The sequence below is a fragment of the Pyrus communis genome, chromosome 14 (genome assembly GCF_041283825.1).
Source record: "Pyrus communis isolate YQ-2024b chromosome 14, ASM4128382v1, whole genome shotgun sequence".
In the NCBI taxonomy this organism is placed as follows: domain Eukaryota; kingdom Viridiplantae; phylum Streptophyta; class Magnoliopsida; order Rosales; family Rosaceae; genus Pyrus; species Pyrus communis.
Window position 1 is genome coordinate 7816874 of NC_142578.1, and position 13941 is coordinate 7830814.

At 33.9% G+C, this 13941-nt stretch overlaps 1 protein-coding gene across 1 annotated transcript; it reads left to right on the forward strand.

Annotated features, from left to right (window-relative positions):
• Nucleotides 1-10858: 10858 nt before the first annotated feature.
• On the forward strand, nucleotides 10859-12836 carry LOC137713923 (NAC domain-containing protein 43). The gene is made up of 3 exons (XM_068453280.2): nucleotides 10859-11187; nucleotides 11291-11565; nucleotides 11892-12836. Exons 1-3 carry the CDS (start codon nucleotides 11001-11003, stop codon nucleotides 12630-12632), a joined length of 1203 nt encoding a protein of 400 aa, XP_068309381.1. The 5' UTR covers nucleotides 10859-11000; the 3' UTR covers nucleotides 12633-12836.
• The last annotated feature ends 1105 nt before the right edge of the window (nucleotides 12837-13941 follow it).

The window sequence follows — 13941 nt, forward strand, 5'->3', positions numbered from 1 at the left end:
CATGGGCACGAGGTCGTAGGTTGCAGATTCGTGATGTATTCAATTATTTTATTTAGTTTAATTTGATTATTTATAAGTAAATTTACAAATGAATAAAAAATAATAAAACGATTGAAAGAAGGGGCTAGATATGGGTCCAAAAAATTAATATGGTTTTAGGTTAAGTCTAGCATTATCTTTTCTTCACTTTTATTCCTTTTAAACTCATTTTATGTTTCTTTTTTAAATATTAGAAATAAATTAATATCCTCTAATTTCAAGCATCTTCTAATTCCAATAAAATCTACATAATACCTTTTTAACAAAAAAAATAAAATAAAATAAAACTATTATACTAACACAAATCCATCTGCAAAATATATGATGCTAACTCATTTAACAAATATATGAATGTATATATACCTATAAGGGAGCTATGAAACCTAAATAAAAGTTACAACAACATAATATATCTATAAGAAAGATACATTAATCTGTGATACAGGTTGATTATAAAAAAAAATTAAATATAGATATACGAATATAATTAACCTGTGATTGATATAGGTTGATTATAAAAATTATTAATAAAGTCTATAAAATGGAGTTTAGATCAGGAGGAAGGACCTGAAATAACATAAAAAGAAAAAAGAAGAAATAATTAAAGAGATAATTAAAAAGAAATTTAATTTTTATAATAAATCTTATTATTAAAGAGATAATTATTGATAATAAAATAATCCTAACCTAAGGGATCATACTTATTTTAATAAACTAATATATTTCTAATATTGACTTTAAAATTTGAACCTATATCAAATTTTCCCTTCAAGGAATTGAAACTGAAGAAATAGATTTTTAGGAAATTGAGGTATAGTTGCAGGGTGGGTGGAATCAGGTGGATAGAGAAATTTTTTTTCCCTCAATCCTTATATGTCATTTTATAAGAAGATAAAATGGTAATTAAATTTTTATACTACTATAGATCCATCCTAGTGTCTGATTGTTTAAACCTACATTATAATTCCATCCACCATAAAAAGTTAAAAAAATTAAAATATTATTTTCTCACCAACTATTATTCCTAAAATAATCATTATATTTTTATTTTTATTTTTATTGAGTAAAACGAAATCTACAAAGAAACGATTTAATGGATCAAGATGCACAATAAGGATCACATCTATATAATTTTACTTACATTTTACACAATTTCCCGCGTCTTCTCCATCCTCCAGCACACCACCCCACCCTGAGAACACCGTGTTCCACTTCATCCGCGCCTCCCTCCGCTTATGTGGATTGTGGATAGATAAGCCTTTATCCTAGTCTTCAAGGTTGTTTGTTGGTATTGACAACAAAAACAAACAGATCAAATTAAAAAGGTCAAAGGTACTGGGGACTTTATTTTTTGAAGATCTAGAGAGGTGGGTTGTTCTAGAAGATGGGGAAGAACAAACCCATCAACCTAGATAGCAGGAGTTTTTCTTTTCTTTGGTCTTAAATTTTTTGTTAAAAAGTGGGTGGGGTAATAAGACAGTGAGATAGGTTTATCAACACTCAATATAAAATGAACAAAAAACACCTTACACAATCACCACCATTACCAACAAAAACATTTTTCTATAAAAAAAAAAAATGTTTTGCGAGGGACTTTTAATTAGTTCACCTTTAATTTTTCGTTTCCAACCATGTAGAGCTAAGTTTTAGCCTTCTTCATAATTTATTACGTTTTAATGTATTGGAAAAACTATAGGATAACACTCATGCATTCAATTAGTATTTATTATTTTAATAAATTAAACTACTATTTAGTGTCCAAGTAAGCAAATAAGTGGGACTCATTGTACCCACATGTATAATTAATGGAAAAATTAACTGGGATTTAACGAATGTGACATTTTCAATAGGTTGGATACTTATTTGAAATGTTTAAAAATATTAAGACCAATTTGAAATGACATGAAAAAGTTGAAGGGTTTTAAGTACTTAATCTTATTATAAATAACAACTTGTTATTATTCAGAATATCCATCTTTGAAAAAGAATACAATTTTTTATAGATAAAGAAAATTATGAGGGCTAAATTTGCACACGGGTTTTTTTTTTTTTTTTTTTTTTTTGGAAGGATTGCACACGGGTTTTTGCTCATAAAGTTGCCTATGACTGTTGGGTGTGGTTATGGATGACTAAACATATCCCAAATTATGTTCTTGTCCCCTCCCCACCCCACCCCCACCCCCACCCCCACCCAAAAGTTACTCTTTAGTGTGATGAATTGAGTCGGACAAAATTTGGAATCTCCAGCATTACATAATATATTATCATCAACATTTTCTTTTACTATATTTTTAAAATTAATTAGTTACATTTCTATTTATATATAAATTTTGGAAACAAAATATTTTTTTCAATAATGCATATTGAAATTTGAAAGAATCCTATCTTTGGAGTCCGAACGGTGTCGCCTCCATAGAACTCCAAGTATTTGCGTGAGGTGCGTACCTAACGCCCTTCAAAAGTACTCTTATGTAAGCCTTTCAAGAGTTTCGTATCTTTCCTTCATGTCCAGTTTCTGTCTTTCTTCAAAGTGCCGAGTATTTCCCAAGCAATAAAATGAATTAAAAAAAAATTAGGACTGACCTTTAAAACAAAACAATCATCTTCATAAATGAAAAGAAAAGAGAAAAAAAAAAAACTGTAATACATTCATCGGGTTTTGACGACTACGGTCGAGAACACGAGTTTATGGCTGGCTATAACAGCAACCTAAAATATTTGTAATATTTTGAATCAATTATGAAAAGAATTTACCAATCTATAATTCGCCTCAATTTCAATGCCTACACATATTAAAGATCCTACATTTTTCTCTTCTACTCAATTAATTGGCATGAATCATGAACCAATATTTCGCACTTCTATTTTCTTCTTATGCACTCTCACTATCAGAAATTACCATTTGCCCGACTAAGGTTTGCCTAACGGAAGCGAATTTGTCGGGTTAAACAACTTCGCCCGACAAAAATTAACTCTTCGTCCGGCAACCGTGGTTAGCATTTTTGTTTTTTCAGAGACCTTGGCCCAACGAACACATTGGACGGGCAAAGTGACCTTCGTCAAGCCAAGATTTCGCGCTAAGAAAAAAATTGGCGCTTATAAAGTCAGCTTTTGCCCGATGGCATGAAAGTAATTCGTCGGTAGAGGTGTCGTTGCTCGATGAACTATTTGTCGGGCTAAATTCATGATACGTCGGACAAAGAGCCACAATGACCCATTATAAACCCTACCAACAATTTTTTCCTCGAGGGTTCAAATTCATTAAAACTGGCCGGTGAAGCGCATGTGTAAATTATAAATCCCACTATCTTTTGTTTTTAACCCACTCGGTTGGATTTTTACTTTTGCCGGTGAACTGCATGTGTAAAAATGGATGAGAAGTTAAAAGGTATACTAGAGACTGATGGGCTATGAAACCCTAGTGGGGACTCCTAGGCTGTTAAACTGAAAGAGGACGACTTCTTCTTGAAAAGAGGTTGGAAGGGTTTCGTGGCATTCTACGAAACTAGTTTCAACGACTTACACGTGAAACTTGTTTGTATATACTTCGAGATCTCATACGCTAAAAATCACCAAAAACAAACGTTCGAAGATTAGGTAAGGACAAAATCCTTCAACGGTTAGAAACGAAAAATCTAAACTTAAAAGTCGTTCTAGCTCTGAGTTTTGAAACAGTTGGACGAGTGAAGCATGCAGTTTCCCATAAAAATTAATTTTGTTTTTCAATTTTAATATAATTGTATGAACATTTAGGTTTATTAATGAGAAATTTTTTTTAATACTAAGATATTCATATCATAAAAATTAATTAATTAAATTTAAACATAATTTAATATATTTTTTAATATTAAATAATATTGCCCGACAAATAGAATCGTCGTGTTAAGGTTTTATATTTTCACTTTCAATTTTAAAAAGCTTATCCGACGAAACTTTCGTCGAGTAAAATAAAGGGATAATTTTTGTACATAAATTTAAACTTTGCCCCAGTAAAGTTTTTGGTCGGGTAAATGCCTTTTTGATTGAAGAAAGTGTTATCTGTAATTTTGTCGGGAAAAAATAGTAGCCTGATGGATTCAAAAAAATTTCCGGTAAACTTCCGAGCAACAATTTTCACGCAACAAACTTTGTCCGATGAGAGTTTGTCGATACGGGATCCTCGTAGTAGGCTACACCAACATCCAGCCGAGAAAGGGCAGTTAGAAATAAACAAGTTGGAATTTTCACAACCTCTTAGGTGTTTTGGAATAGTTGTGGCGCTGTTTCTTCTTGACGAGCCTATTCATGTTGAAGGGATTTATGCAATGGATCTCTAACTCTGGAACAGGATATGCAACTAGAGAAGGACAGACCGGGGGATCAAGCGAAACTCACAGAAGAAGACAACAGGCAATAGGGAGATGAGGTTGTAGGATCGAGGAAAAACAGCTATTGTTGTCGATACTATATTAAACCAAAAGCAACTAAACTCAAGGGTCGCCTCTGATAGTGAGACGTTGTATTGTGTTTATGTAACAACTGGATAGAAATGCTCAACTGCAGCACAATTGGTTCAAATTCATCCAAAATATTCGGCGACGAAATCTTATTTTCCGCAACAAATATTTTCCATCTGGCAAGTTTTTTTTGTTTTTGGGTAGTGTACCTCAATTAAAAAGATGGCCCACTTTATACTTAATAAATAGGCCTAGCAAACTCCTTTCTTTTCTACGGTGACTTCTCTTCTCTCTCTTCTTCACCCAAGCATCAGACAATTTAGAGTTTTAAACCATAATTTCTCTGTCCTCTCTCAATCTCGGTTCAAATTTTACATCCCAACGGATATGGCGGCTACTTCCTCGACAAGAACGCTTGATGGAAACCACCCCATTCATCATGCTCAAGAGATTTGACGTCGTTGACGAGTTATTGTTCATGCAGCCGTTTCTGTCGCGAGGGGACTCAAATTCCTTTGGCTTTCTCAATTTCTCCTAGACAGTCACCTAGACCGCCTAGGCCGTCTAGATAGTGCCTAGGTTCCCGCCTAGATAGTGCCTAGGCTCCCGCCTAGATAGTGCCTAGGCTCCCGCCTAATCCCTACCTGATTTTCCTCCATGATTTGGCATAAATCCTTGCATCACTCCATCGCCTAGTGCCTATGCGTGCCAATTTTTAAAACAGTTGCGGTAGGGGAATAAATTGGAATTGTACTTGCCATTTATGAAATTTTGGGTTACAAGTGGAAAAAAAAATACTATTAAACTGTAGTATTAAGTTAGAATTCTATCATTCATTTTCATATGCAAATATTCTGAAGAGACTCAATACTACTGGCGATACTCAATACGGAGGTATCTTGTTAGGTTATACTTTCAATTGGGCTTACATTAAAAAAAAAATTAAAAAAAAAATCTAATATTTTCAAGGCCAGTTTACATGTTGTAATAGAGTGATTGACAATATTTCATGAATCTAAATTATAGTACTAATAAATACATACACGATATTAATACAAATTCCATGTAAACCCTCAGCAATACGTTGAAAAGACTTGAGTCGACAAAACCAGAGAATTATACGTCTTGCCGCTCGCACACATATTACGTCATGGACAACGCATACACTTTCAACAATCAGCATCGCCTATATTGATTTTACAGTTTTTAACGTATCAACCCTCACCATATTCTTTGTACCTCCCTATACTATACTTGGATCTTTGTTCACGATTTGTCAAAATGCACGTCACTAGGTGACCATAAATTAATTAATTAATTGAATAGCGTTTTCGCAAGGTATTTAGTGATTATATTTTGTCATTAAGTAATCAATCAGAAATATTATACACAATCAACAACAAACAAGAGGTAACCACCTCGGGGTGGCTTAGTGTTGGGAGATGAATTCTAGGCTCGTATTCTACCTGGTACGTCCTGAGTTCGTTTTCTGGCTCACGATGGTGGCCACTAGAAAGTTGAAATATCTCTATGAATCTTCTCGGTCTTCGAAAAAGTAAACTATCGTGGCAAAGCCACCAACTGATCTCCTTTTTAAATAAAAAAGAAACAACAAACAAGAAGATGAAGTCACGAAGTAATAACATGAAAGGGAGAGATGAGATGTCCACTATCCACTGTCCAGTGCAGGTTAGTGAGAGGTGGTTGCTGAGTCAATTAGTCTCTCATAAACCATGATTAGGGCATAGAATTGAATTTGGAGAAATAAAACTCATGATTATGGCAAAGACACATGAAAAAAAATCAGATAACAGAAAATCTTCTGTGAAAATTATATTGGTAGCTAGTGCGTCCTACCGTTATTTTTGTCGGTGCAGTGTTATGCTTGAGGGTTCGAAAGACTGAGAAAGCAGCACTAAAATCTTCAACTAATGGCCAAAATGGTATTTTGTTATACATATACTTTTAAAAAAAAAAAAAAAAAATCTTGAACTAAGATTACGAATGCGAATTCGAGTGACTAATTAGGTAGGTAAATGGGGATTGCTTAAATAAAATATCGTACCTTTTTTGGAAAGAAATGCATGCCTTATATTTTGATTACGCAAATTATGGGGTTGATGACATCATTTATACTTTTTTTTTTTTTTTTTTGTGGGTGGAGGGAGAGGGAGGAGAGGCACAAGAAGAGATGGAATTGAAGAAGAATGAGAGAAAGATGGTTTTCCTTTCTTTCTTTCTTTAAAAAAAAAAAAAAAAATTGAAGTACGGTAAAATGAGTATCAGGTTTTCTTTTGGATGTAATAATTTCTGGCTTAAGAATGTGTTATACAACTACTTTCCGGTCTCTTCAACTGAAAACCATTTATTCTTTGGATTGGAGCATATTTTTGGCAATGGAGATCGGTTGGAGTTAAAACTTAAAAGTGTTTTGAGAAGCTAATTAAGAAAAGAAGACATAATTTAATTTTAACTTTGTTTCCTAACTTTCATAAGGGGTTGGAACCCCATTCCTCATGGAAATTTTGAAAAAAAAAGTTGAGAAGTGAGCTCATTACTTCCACAAAATATAAAAAAGACAAATGACAAAGTAATAGACAGCTGGAAATTTGTTTTGGGAAGGGTTAGAAGTATATATTTAACGACGAAAGACACTTTATGTCTATGTTGGCAGAAACAACTTGTGGATCATATAGGTACTTAAAAAAAAATATAATAAACCGCATTTCCACCTGCTTTCCCCGAAAGCGCTTGATTTTTTCATGAAATTTCAACATTTTCACAATAAAAGCACTTATAACGAAAGCGCTCTACATATAGTAGTCCTAGAAAACCCAGAAACAACTTCTTGACATGAAAAAAAAAAAGGCAAAAAAAAAAAAAAAGCTAAATTAACAAAAACCTTCTTAAAGAAAAAACTTTCATAATAAAGCTTTCACAAATTCGTACGTGCCAACTGGAGGTCATTCACTCGATCGTTTGAAGAAAAAAAATTCGTAAGTTTGATTTGAAGTCTTCTAACAACCTTTGTGTGTGTGTGTGTGTGTGTGTATTTTGGGACTGATCCGTGGTACTATTTTTTTTTTCACAATTTTTGCCATATGTTTTTGTGAAGTTCACTTTGTAATGTATTTTAACGATCTGAACCGTCTATCTTTTACGTTTTCCCTCAAAAATTATATCTACAAAAAATTACCAAAATCCAAAATCATATGATCGTTGAATTAAAGGTATAGGTTTTTTTTGTAGAACCCTATTGGTCCATTTTCTTCATTACAAATGAAGATCTTAATAATTTTTTATTTGTCTAATTTTTGTAAGAATAATCTATGAATGGTATTCTAAAAGATAGATGGTTCGCATCATTAAAGCATATATATATATAATATACTGTCTCCAAGTCTTGCACCAACCGCCAACTTGACGTCCACAGCCATACACACGTACGTAGTCATAGGGCTGGTTTGGTATTGCTGTACTTTGAAAAAAACTGATTCTGCTGTGCTGTGAGAATAAGCGGCTGTGAAATAAAGCAGCAGAGTGTTTGGTAAACTTTTATGTAAAACAGATGTGAAAAGAAACCGATTTTTCAAAGCTGGGTTTTGCAGCTTCTTGTTTTTGGCTTTTTTTCATCCAAAACTGTGAAAAAAAGCTAAAGCTGAATGTTTACCAAACACAAAAACAGCTCCCAGCTTTTTTTGATACCATCTTTTTTTAGAATCACCTCAGTACCAAACCAAGTCATGATCAACGTCCCTGTATGAATACCCAGAATTCACTTTTCTGAACATTAGAAGCCGGTATACTGGCTTCCATTTTTTAGAGAGATATCGGCTCTTTAATTTGTAGATGAACAAACTGGAATTTGACCAAATCTATACACTAATTCATGCACAGTTCTTTGTTTCATTTTCAATATTAATGGAATTATGTAGATGTGGGTTAAGTCAACGAGCTATACGGCAACATGCTCAACTTTAAACAAATTCATACATGATTATTGTTTCATTTTCGATATTAGTAGAACTGTGGTAAATGTGGGGCAACATGCTCGCCTCTAAACTTGGATTTGAATCCTCCTCCACTAGCGAAGCTAGCTATGCCTAGTGTAGGTAGTTGCCCACATTAAAAAAAATGAACTTTAACGAAAAACTCCATGTATTGTTCACTTTAATAAAAAATTATATTTTTACATTAAAAAATCAATCATAATACTATTTATTTTACCCTTTATTTTGTCCTTATCATTAAAACTCAAAATTTTTAAATCTTTTTTATTAGTTTTCCTTTAAAAAATAAAGTTAAAACTTGGACCTATGAATTTGTAGAAACAAATTGACTATGATGCAACCTAATAGCATAGTAGATCCCCCACTTGAGGATAAACAAGCCATGAGGCCTGATATATTGTTATTATATAAAATATTCAATACACCTCAACAACTTGAAGCTTACAGGACATATAACCCGTAGTGTTGTGCGATATCATATATTGATTCATACTTAACCATATGTTAGTTAATGCCCTCACATTTATAGAATCATGACTCCACCATTGTTCCCTCCTATTTGTAAATCATAGTTTAGAAAATTACTTTACCAATAATATGTAAAATACCAAAAGCGTAGATAAAACATTCAACAGTGATCGGTAATCGGTACCAAAACGTACCCCACGCAAGTAGTACTTGAAGATGAAGTAGGGCACTTGTGTATCTTCTACACGTTCATGCATCCACCCAAATTTCCTGATATAGCATGTACTGCACTTATTCAATTGTGTAGTTTGTTTATACCTTGAACACAAATATAATTCGACTTTATGATGACCACTTATAGTTTAGTACTCTTTTGGTCACACACTTTAATTTGTATCAAGGATATAATATTTATAACAGTATTGTTAAATCATTGTGTTCATGTGGAGCCTTGCCCCTCACATGGTGAAATGCAACATATGTTTAATGAAATTAATTAAATTAAAACATATGGGAAATCCACATACCACATTCGACCCACAACTGATTAAAATCTCTCCGCCACAAAAGGCCATCATGTCTTTTTTCTGATGAGGGACCATATGAAAGCTCAGTGGCTCCGACCCCATCATCTCTGCCTCTCTCTTGCCCTTCTTGTCGTTGAGGTGGTTGCACAAGTAAAACGAGTGACATGTCTTCTTAGTTAGAGAGAGAGATTCCTTTGAGGAGAGATTATGGAGGGATTGATGATGAGGATAAGAATAATGCTAAGTAAATTAATTTTTTAGATTATATTTATAATTAAGTGATATGTCTTCAATACAAAATAAATACGTTAATTAACAATTTAATCATCAATAAACTCGTCATATAATTTATAAAACATTATTTAAATAGATAATTTTTCTAGTATTACTCGGACGGTAATAGTGCCTAGCTAGTTGTGGTTTTAGAGGAGCTTTTCAAAAGGATATTCAGGTCGAGGGTCATGGTTGATATGTGTGTGTGCCCCCAGCACACACTGACTTCACAATAATATTGTTGCCTCTAACGCATTTTATCATGTGGACCCCCATTTTACAACCTATATTAGGCTGGCCCACAAACTTTCAAACTTCTAGAGATCTTTTTAGTGTATACTAACAGCGTTATATAATATAGTTATAAAATTGTTATCTTTGTTGCAGTCTTATTGAATTAGGAATGTAATTATATAAATTCTAATAAATCTAATAATATCTCTTATATTCCTATTAGGAGTTGATTATCTATTAAGAGTTGTAATCCTAAAAGGGTATGGATTTTACCTATCTCTCTCTCTACTATTGCCACACCTCTCTCTCTAAGGCCTCTATAATTGTTCAGTAAATTATGTCTACAATAATCTTTACCGTTTATTTGTACTAATTTTTACCTTTATTTTTACCAATTTTGACCGTTTATTTATACCATCATTCGTATCATCTCTTTAATAGAGATGAGACACATATATTGGTAGGCCCTAGCTTTATTAGAGAAATAGATATAGGATTCACATGTGTTAATGGATCCTACTTCTATTAAAAAAATAATACAAATAGATTATATATGTAACACTACTCATATAATTATTTCACTCGAATTACAACAATAACATATTTCTTTGTTTGTTAATATACTCAAAAATACGAACATCACAATCATATCATAGCATATTATATAACATACAAAATGATAAATCACATAGCAAATGACGTAAATACACGACAAAAATTTCTCATATACGTCACTTTCGCTCTCTATTATCTATAGCTAGGTGGTTGGCTCTTCTTCAAGGGATGGACCCCACTCTAAGTACGCTAATAGCCATGATACCTAAGCTTTTCATGCATTTTTGGACCTTTCATGCCCTATTCCCATTATAAATTATGATCACTGCGGTGTACCCTTTACGAAATCAAACCCCTCCTTTGTGTTTTCTCCTTCAATTCGATTATCTGCTCTCCATATCCAGTTCGCTCATCACCACCAATATTTTGTCTCTTTGATTTCTTTTTTCTTGTGTATAATGTCTGATGATCATATGAGTTTATCAATAAATGGTCAATCTCAAGTTCCTCCAGGTTTCCGGTTCCATCCAACTGAAGAGGAGCTTCTTCACTACTATCTTAGGAAGAAAGTTGCCTTTGAGAGGATTGATCTTGATGTAATTCGAGAAGTTGATCTTAATAAGCTTGAGCCATGGGACATTCAAGGTACGTACATATATATAAACTCGTCGTGAAATTTTCATCTATAAGAGTCACGATTCATGGCGGTTTTGCAATTTGGTTCATTCATTTTTGTGACATAATGCAGAGAAGTGCAAAATAGGCTCCACTCCACAAAATGATTGGTACTTCTTCAGTCATAAGGACAAGAAATACCCAACCGGAACTCGAACCAATCGGGCAACGACTGCCGGGTTTTGGAAGGCCACCGGGCGGGACAAGATCATCTATAGCGGCTTCAAAAGAATTGGGTTGAGAAAGACACTTGTGTTTTATAAGGGTCGAGCTCCTCATGGACAAAAGTCAGATTGGATCATGCATGAATATAGGCTTGACGAAAGCAACAGCACTCATGACACCACCGTAAGCCATTCTCTCCTTTTCTTCAATTTCACACAACGGATATTTATCAAACACTTTAGTTTGTTCCAAAATCAATCAAACACTTCACTTTGCATTCTGGTGTCCATGCCACAAAGTACTATTTATGTATTATACGTACACAATTCTATTTAAGAAATTAGAACGACCTCAGTCTAAATCTCACTAGATCATGTAAGCAAGGTCACTCAGTCACTATAAATGCTACAAGTTAAAATATTTTTATTCAGATATTTGCTTCTTTCTGTACACATTTGTTGATGTATACTTACTCTTAAATTTGTTACATACTATGTGTATTCATACAGGTTTCTAGCTCAATGGGGGAGTCGATGACCGAAGAGGGGTGGGTGGTTTGCCGAGTATTCAAGAAGAAGAACTATCAGAAAGCCTTAGAGAGCCCTAAAGCCTCATTCTCCATGGACTCATCAAACAACCAAATACATGGTTCAAGAAACGATGGTGTTCTTGATCAAATACTAATGTACATGGGAAGAACTTGCAAGCTCGAAAATCATGATGAACCCTTAACCATGAATAACATCTCGGAAAGATTTATGCATCTGCCAAGGCTTGAGAGCCCATTTCCAAACCTTCCCGCTTTCGATCAGGATCGTAGTTTCAAAGCTTGCTATCAGGCCATTGATGACATGTTCATAGAAACTGAGCCGCCTTCAACAAACCAACAAAGCAATGGTTGCGACAATAATGAGCTAGTTGATGATCACGAGGACCCCAAAAGAAGGGTAAATGACTGGGTTACCCTTGATAGGCTTGTGGCATCCCAACTAGGTCAACTCAATGGCCAAGATCAACTGACACCAAAGCACTTGTCTTGCTTTGGAGATCCAAACATGGCCTTTTGTTCTTCCCCTCCTCCTCCTAATGATCATGACCATGACGTACAACTATCATATCCATACCTACGTACAAGTAGTTCATCCCATCATCAATCCGATGTATACAACAACGAGAATGATCTGTGGAACTTCACCAAATCGTCGTCATCACCGTCATCATCGGACCCGCTTTGCCACTTGTCTGTGTAAGGGATGCACTTGAAGCGACATATATACTGTATATGATATAGTAGCTTAACCTATAAGAAATATAAATAGCTAGGAAGTACGTACGTAAATGTTTACATGGGAATACTTGTAATAAATAATAAATAAATTAGGTGATAATGAGATAGTGTGGCATTGTCATACCATTATCTTTACTTAAATAAACATGTCTTTCCATTAAAGTGAGTTAATTTGTTGTCAAATTTCTATCCTGTAATTATGTCCTTAGGTTATGCTTCAATGATAGCATGTTGCTGACTTTTGATCGTATATTTGGTATCATGGCAATTGGTCATGATCGATGTCAATATTGTAGATGGGTGTATATGAAACCTGCTTAAGCACTATATATATAAATAGTTGGCTTGGTCAAGGAGTTTATGACATTGGTAAGAGGTCATTCAGTTCCAACAAATCAATTTGTTATTCGCGTCCATAAACAGTAAGATCCTTGGCTTATTTCACAACTTCACCTAACTTACGTACGAAATATGGTGTAGCAAAAGCGACCACCTTTACCAATAAAGATAAGATTAGAGCATAATGATCATATGAAAATATCCTCTCTCTCTCTCTCTCTCTCTCTCTCTCTCTCTCTCTCTCTCTCTTAAAATGGCCAAAATTATTACATGAAGAGAAGCTTAACTTCTTATAAGTATATGCAAGATCTTTTAACTTATCGAGGTGGAACACAACTGCACATCCTCACATTCCCCCTCACATATAGCAATACTCAAGCCAAGCACGTAAACACATATCAAATGATGTGGAGTATATGTGGCTATTGACCTTTCAAAAATGCACCAAACTTTTGCTAAACCATCAAGGAACTTAAGGTTCTATCATAAAATCAATTAACAATATAGAAAGTAGCCAAACTTTTGTAATTAAGCACATGCAAAGGTCTTGACTCTCACTTAAACAAAAAATAGATAACTTCCATTTTGCATTTTTTTTTTAATAAATTGTAGAGACTTATTGGATACTTGGATGAACACTCTTATATGTTTATTCCCCATGTTTTCAATATGACGTAATACTTTATAATTTATATGTCATTATATTTTGCAATATATGTATTCTAATGCAATTATATATTTTTAAAGTATAAGCAGACATTTTTAAATGAAATAATAAATTTAGTTAAAATTAAAAAATATCGCCTAGGCCCCGCTTAGAAGCCTAGGTGCTAGAACCTTGGTTTCAAGGTCTAGAGTAGGTTGCCCACGTGTGAAGTCCAACGGCATGTGCTCCATGTTACCTAGTAAATTGTCCACATGTTAGACTTGAA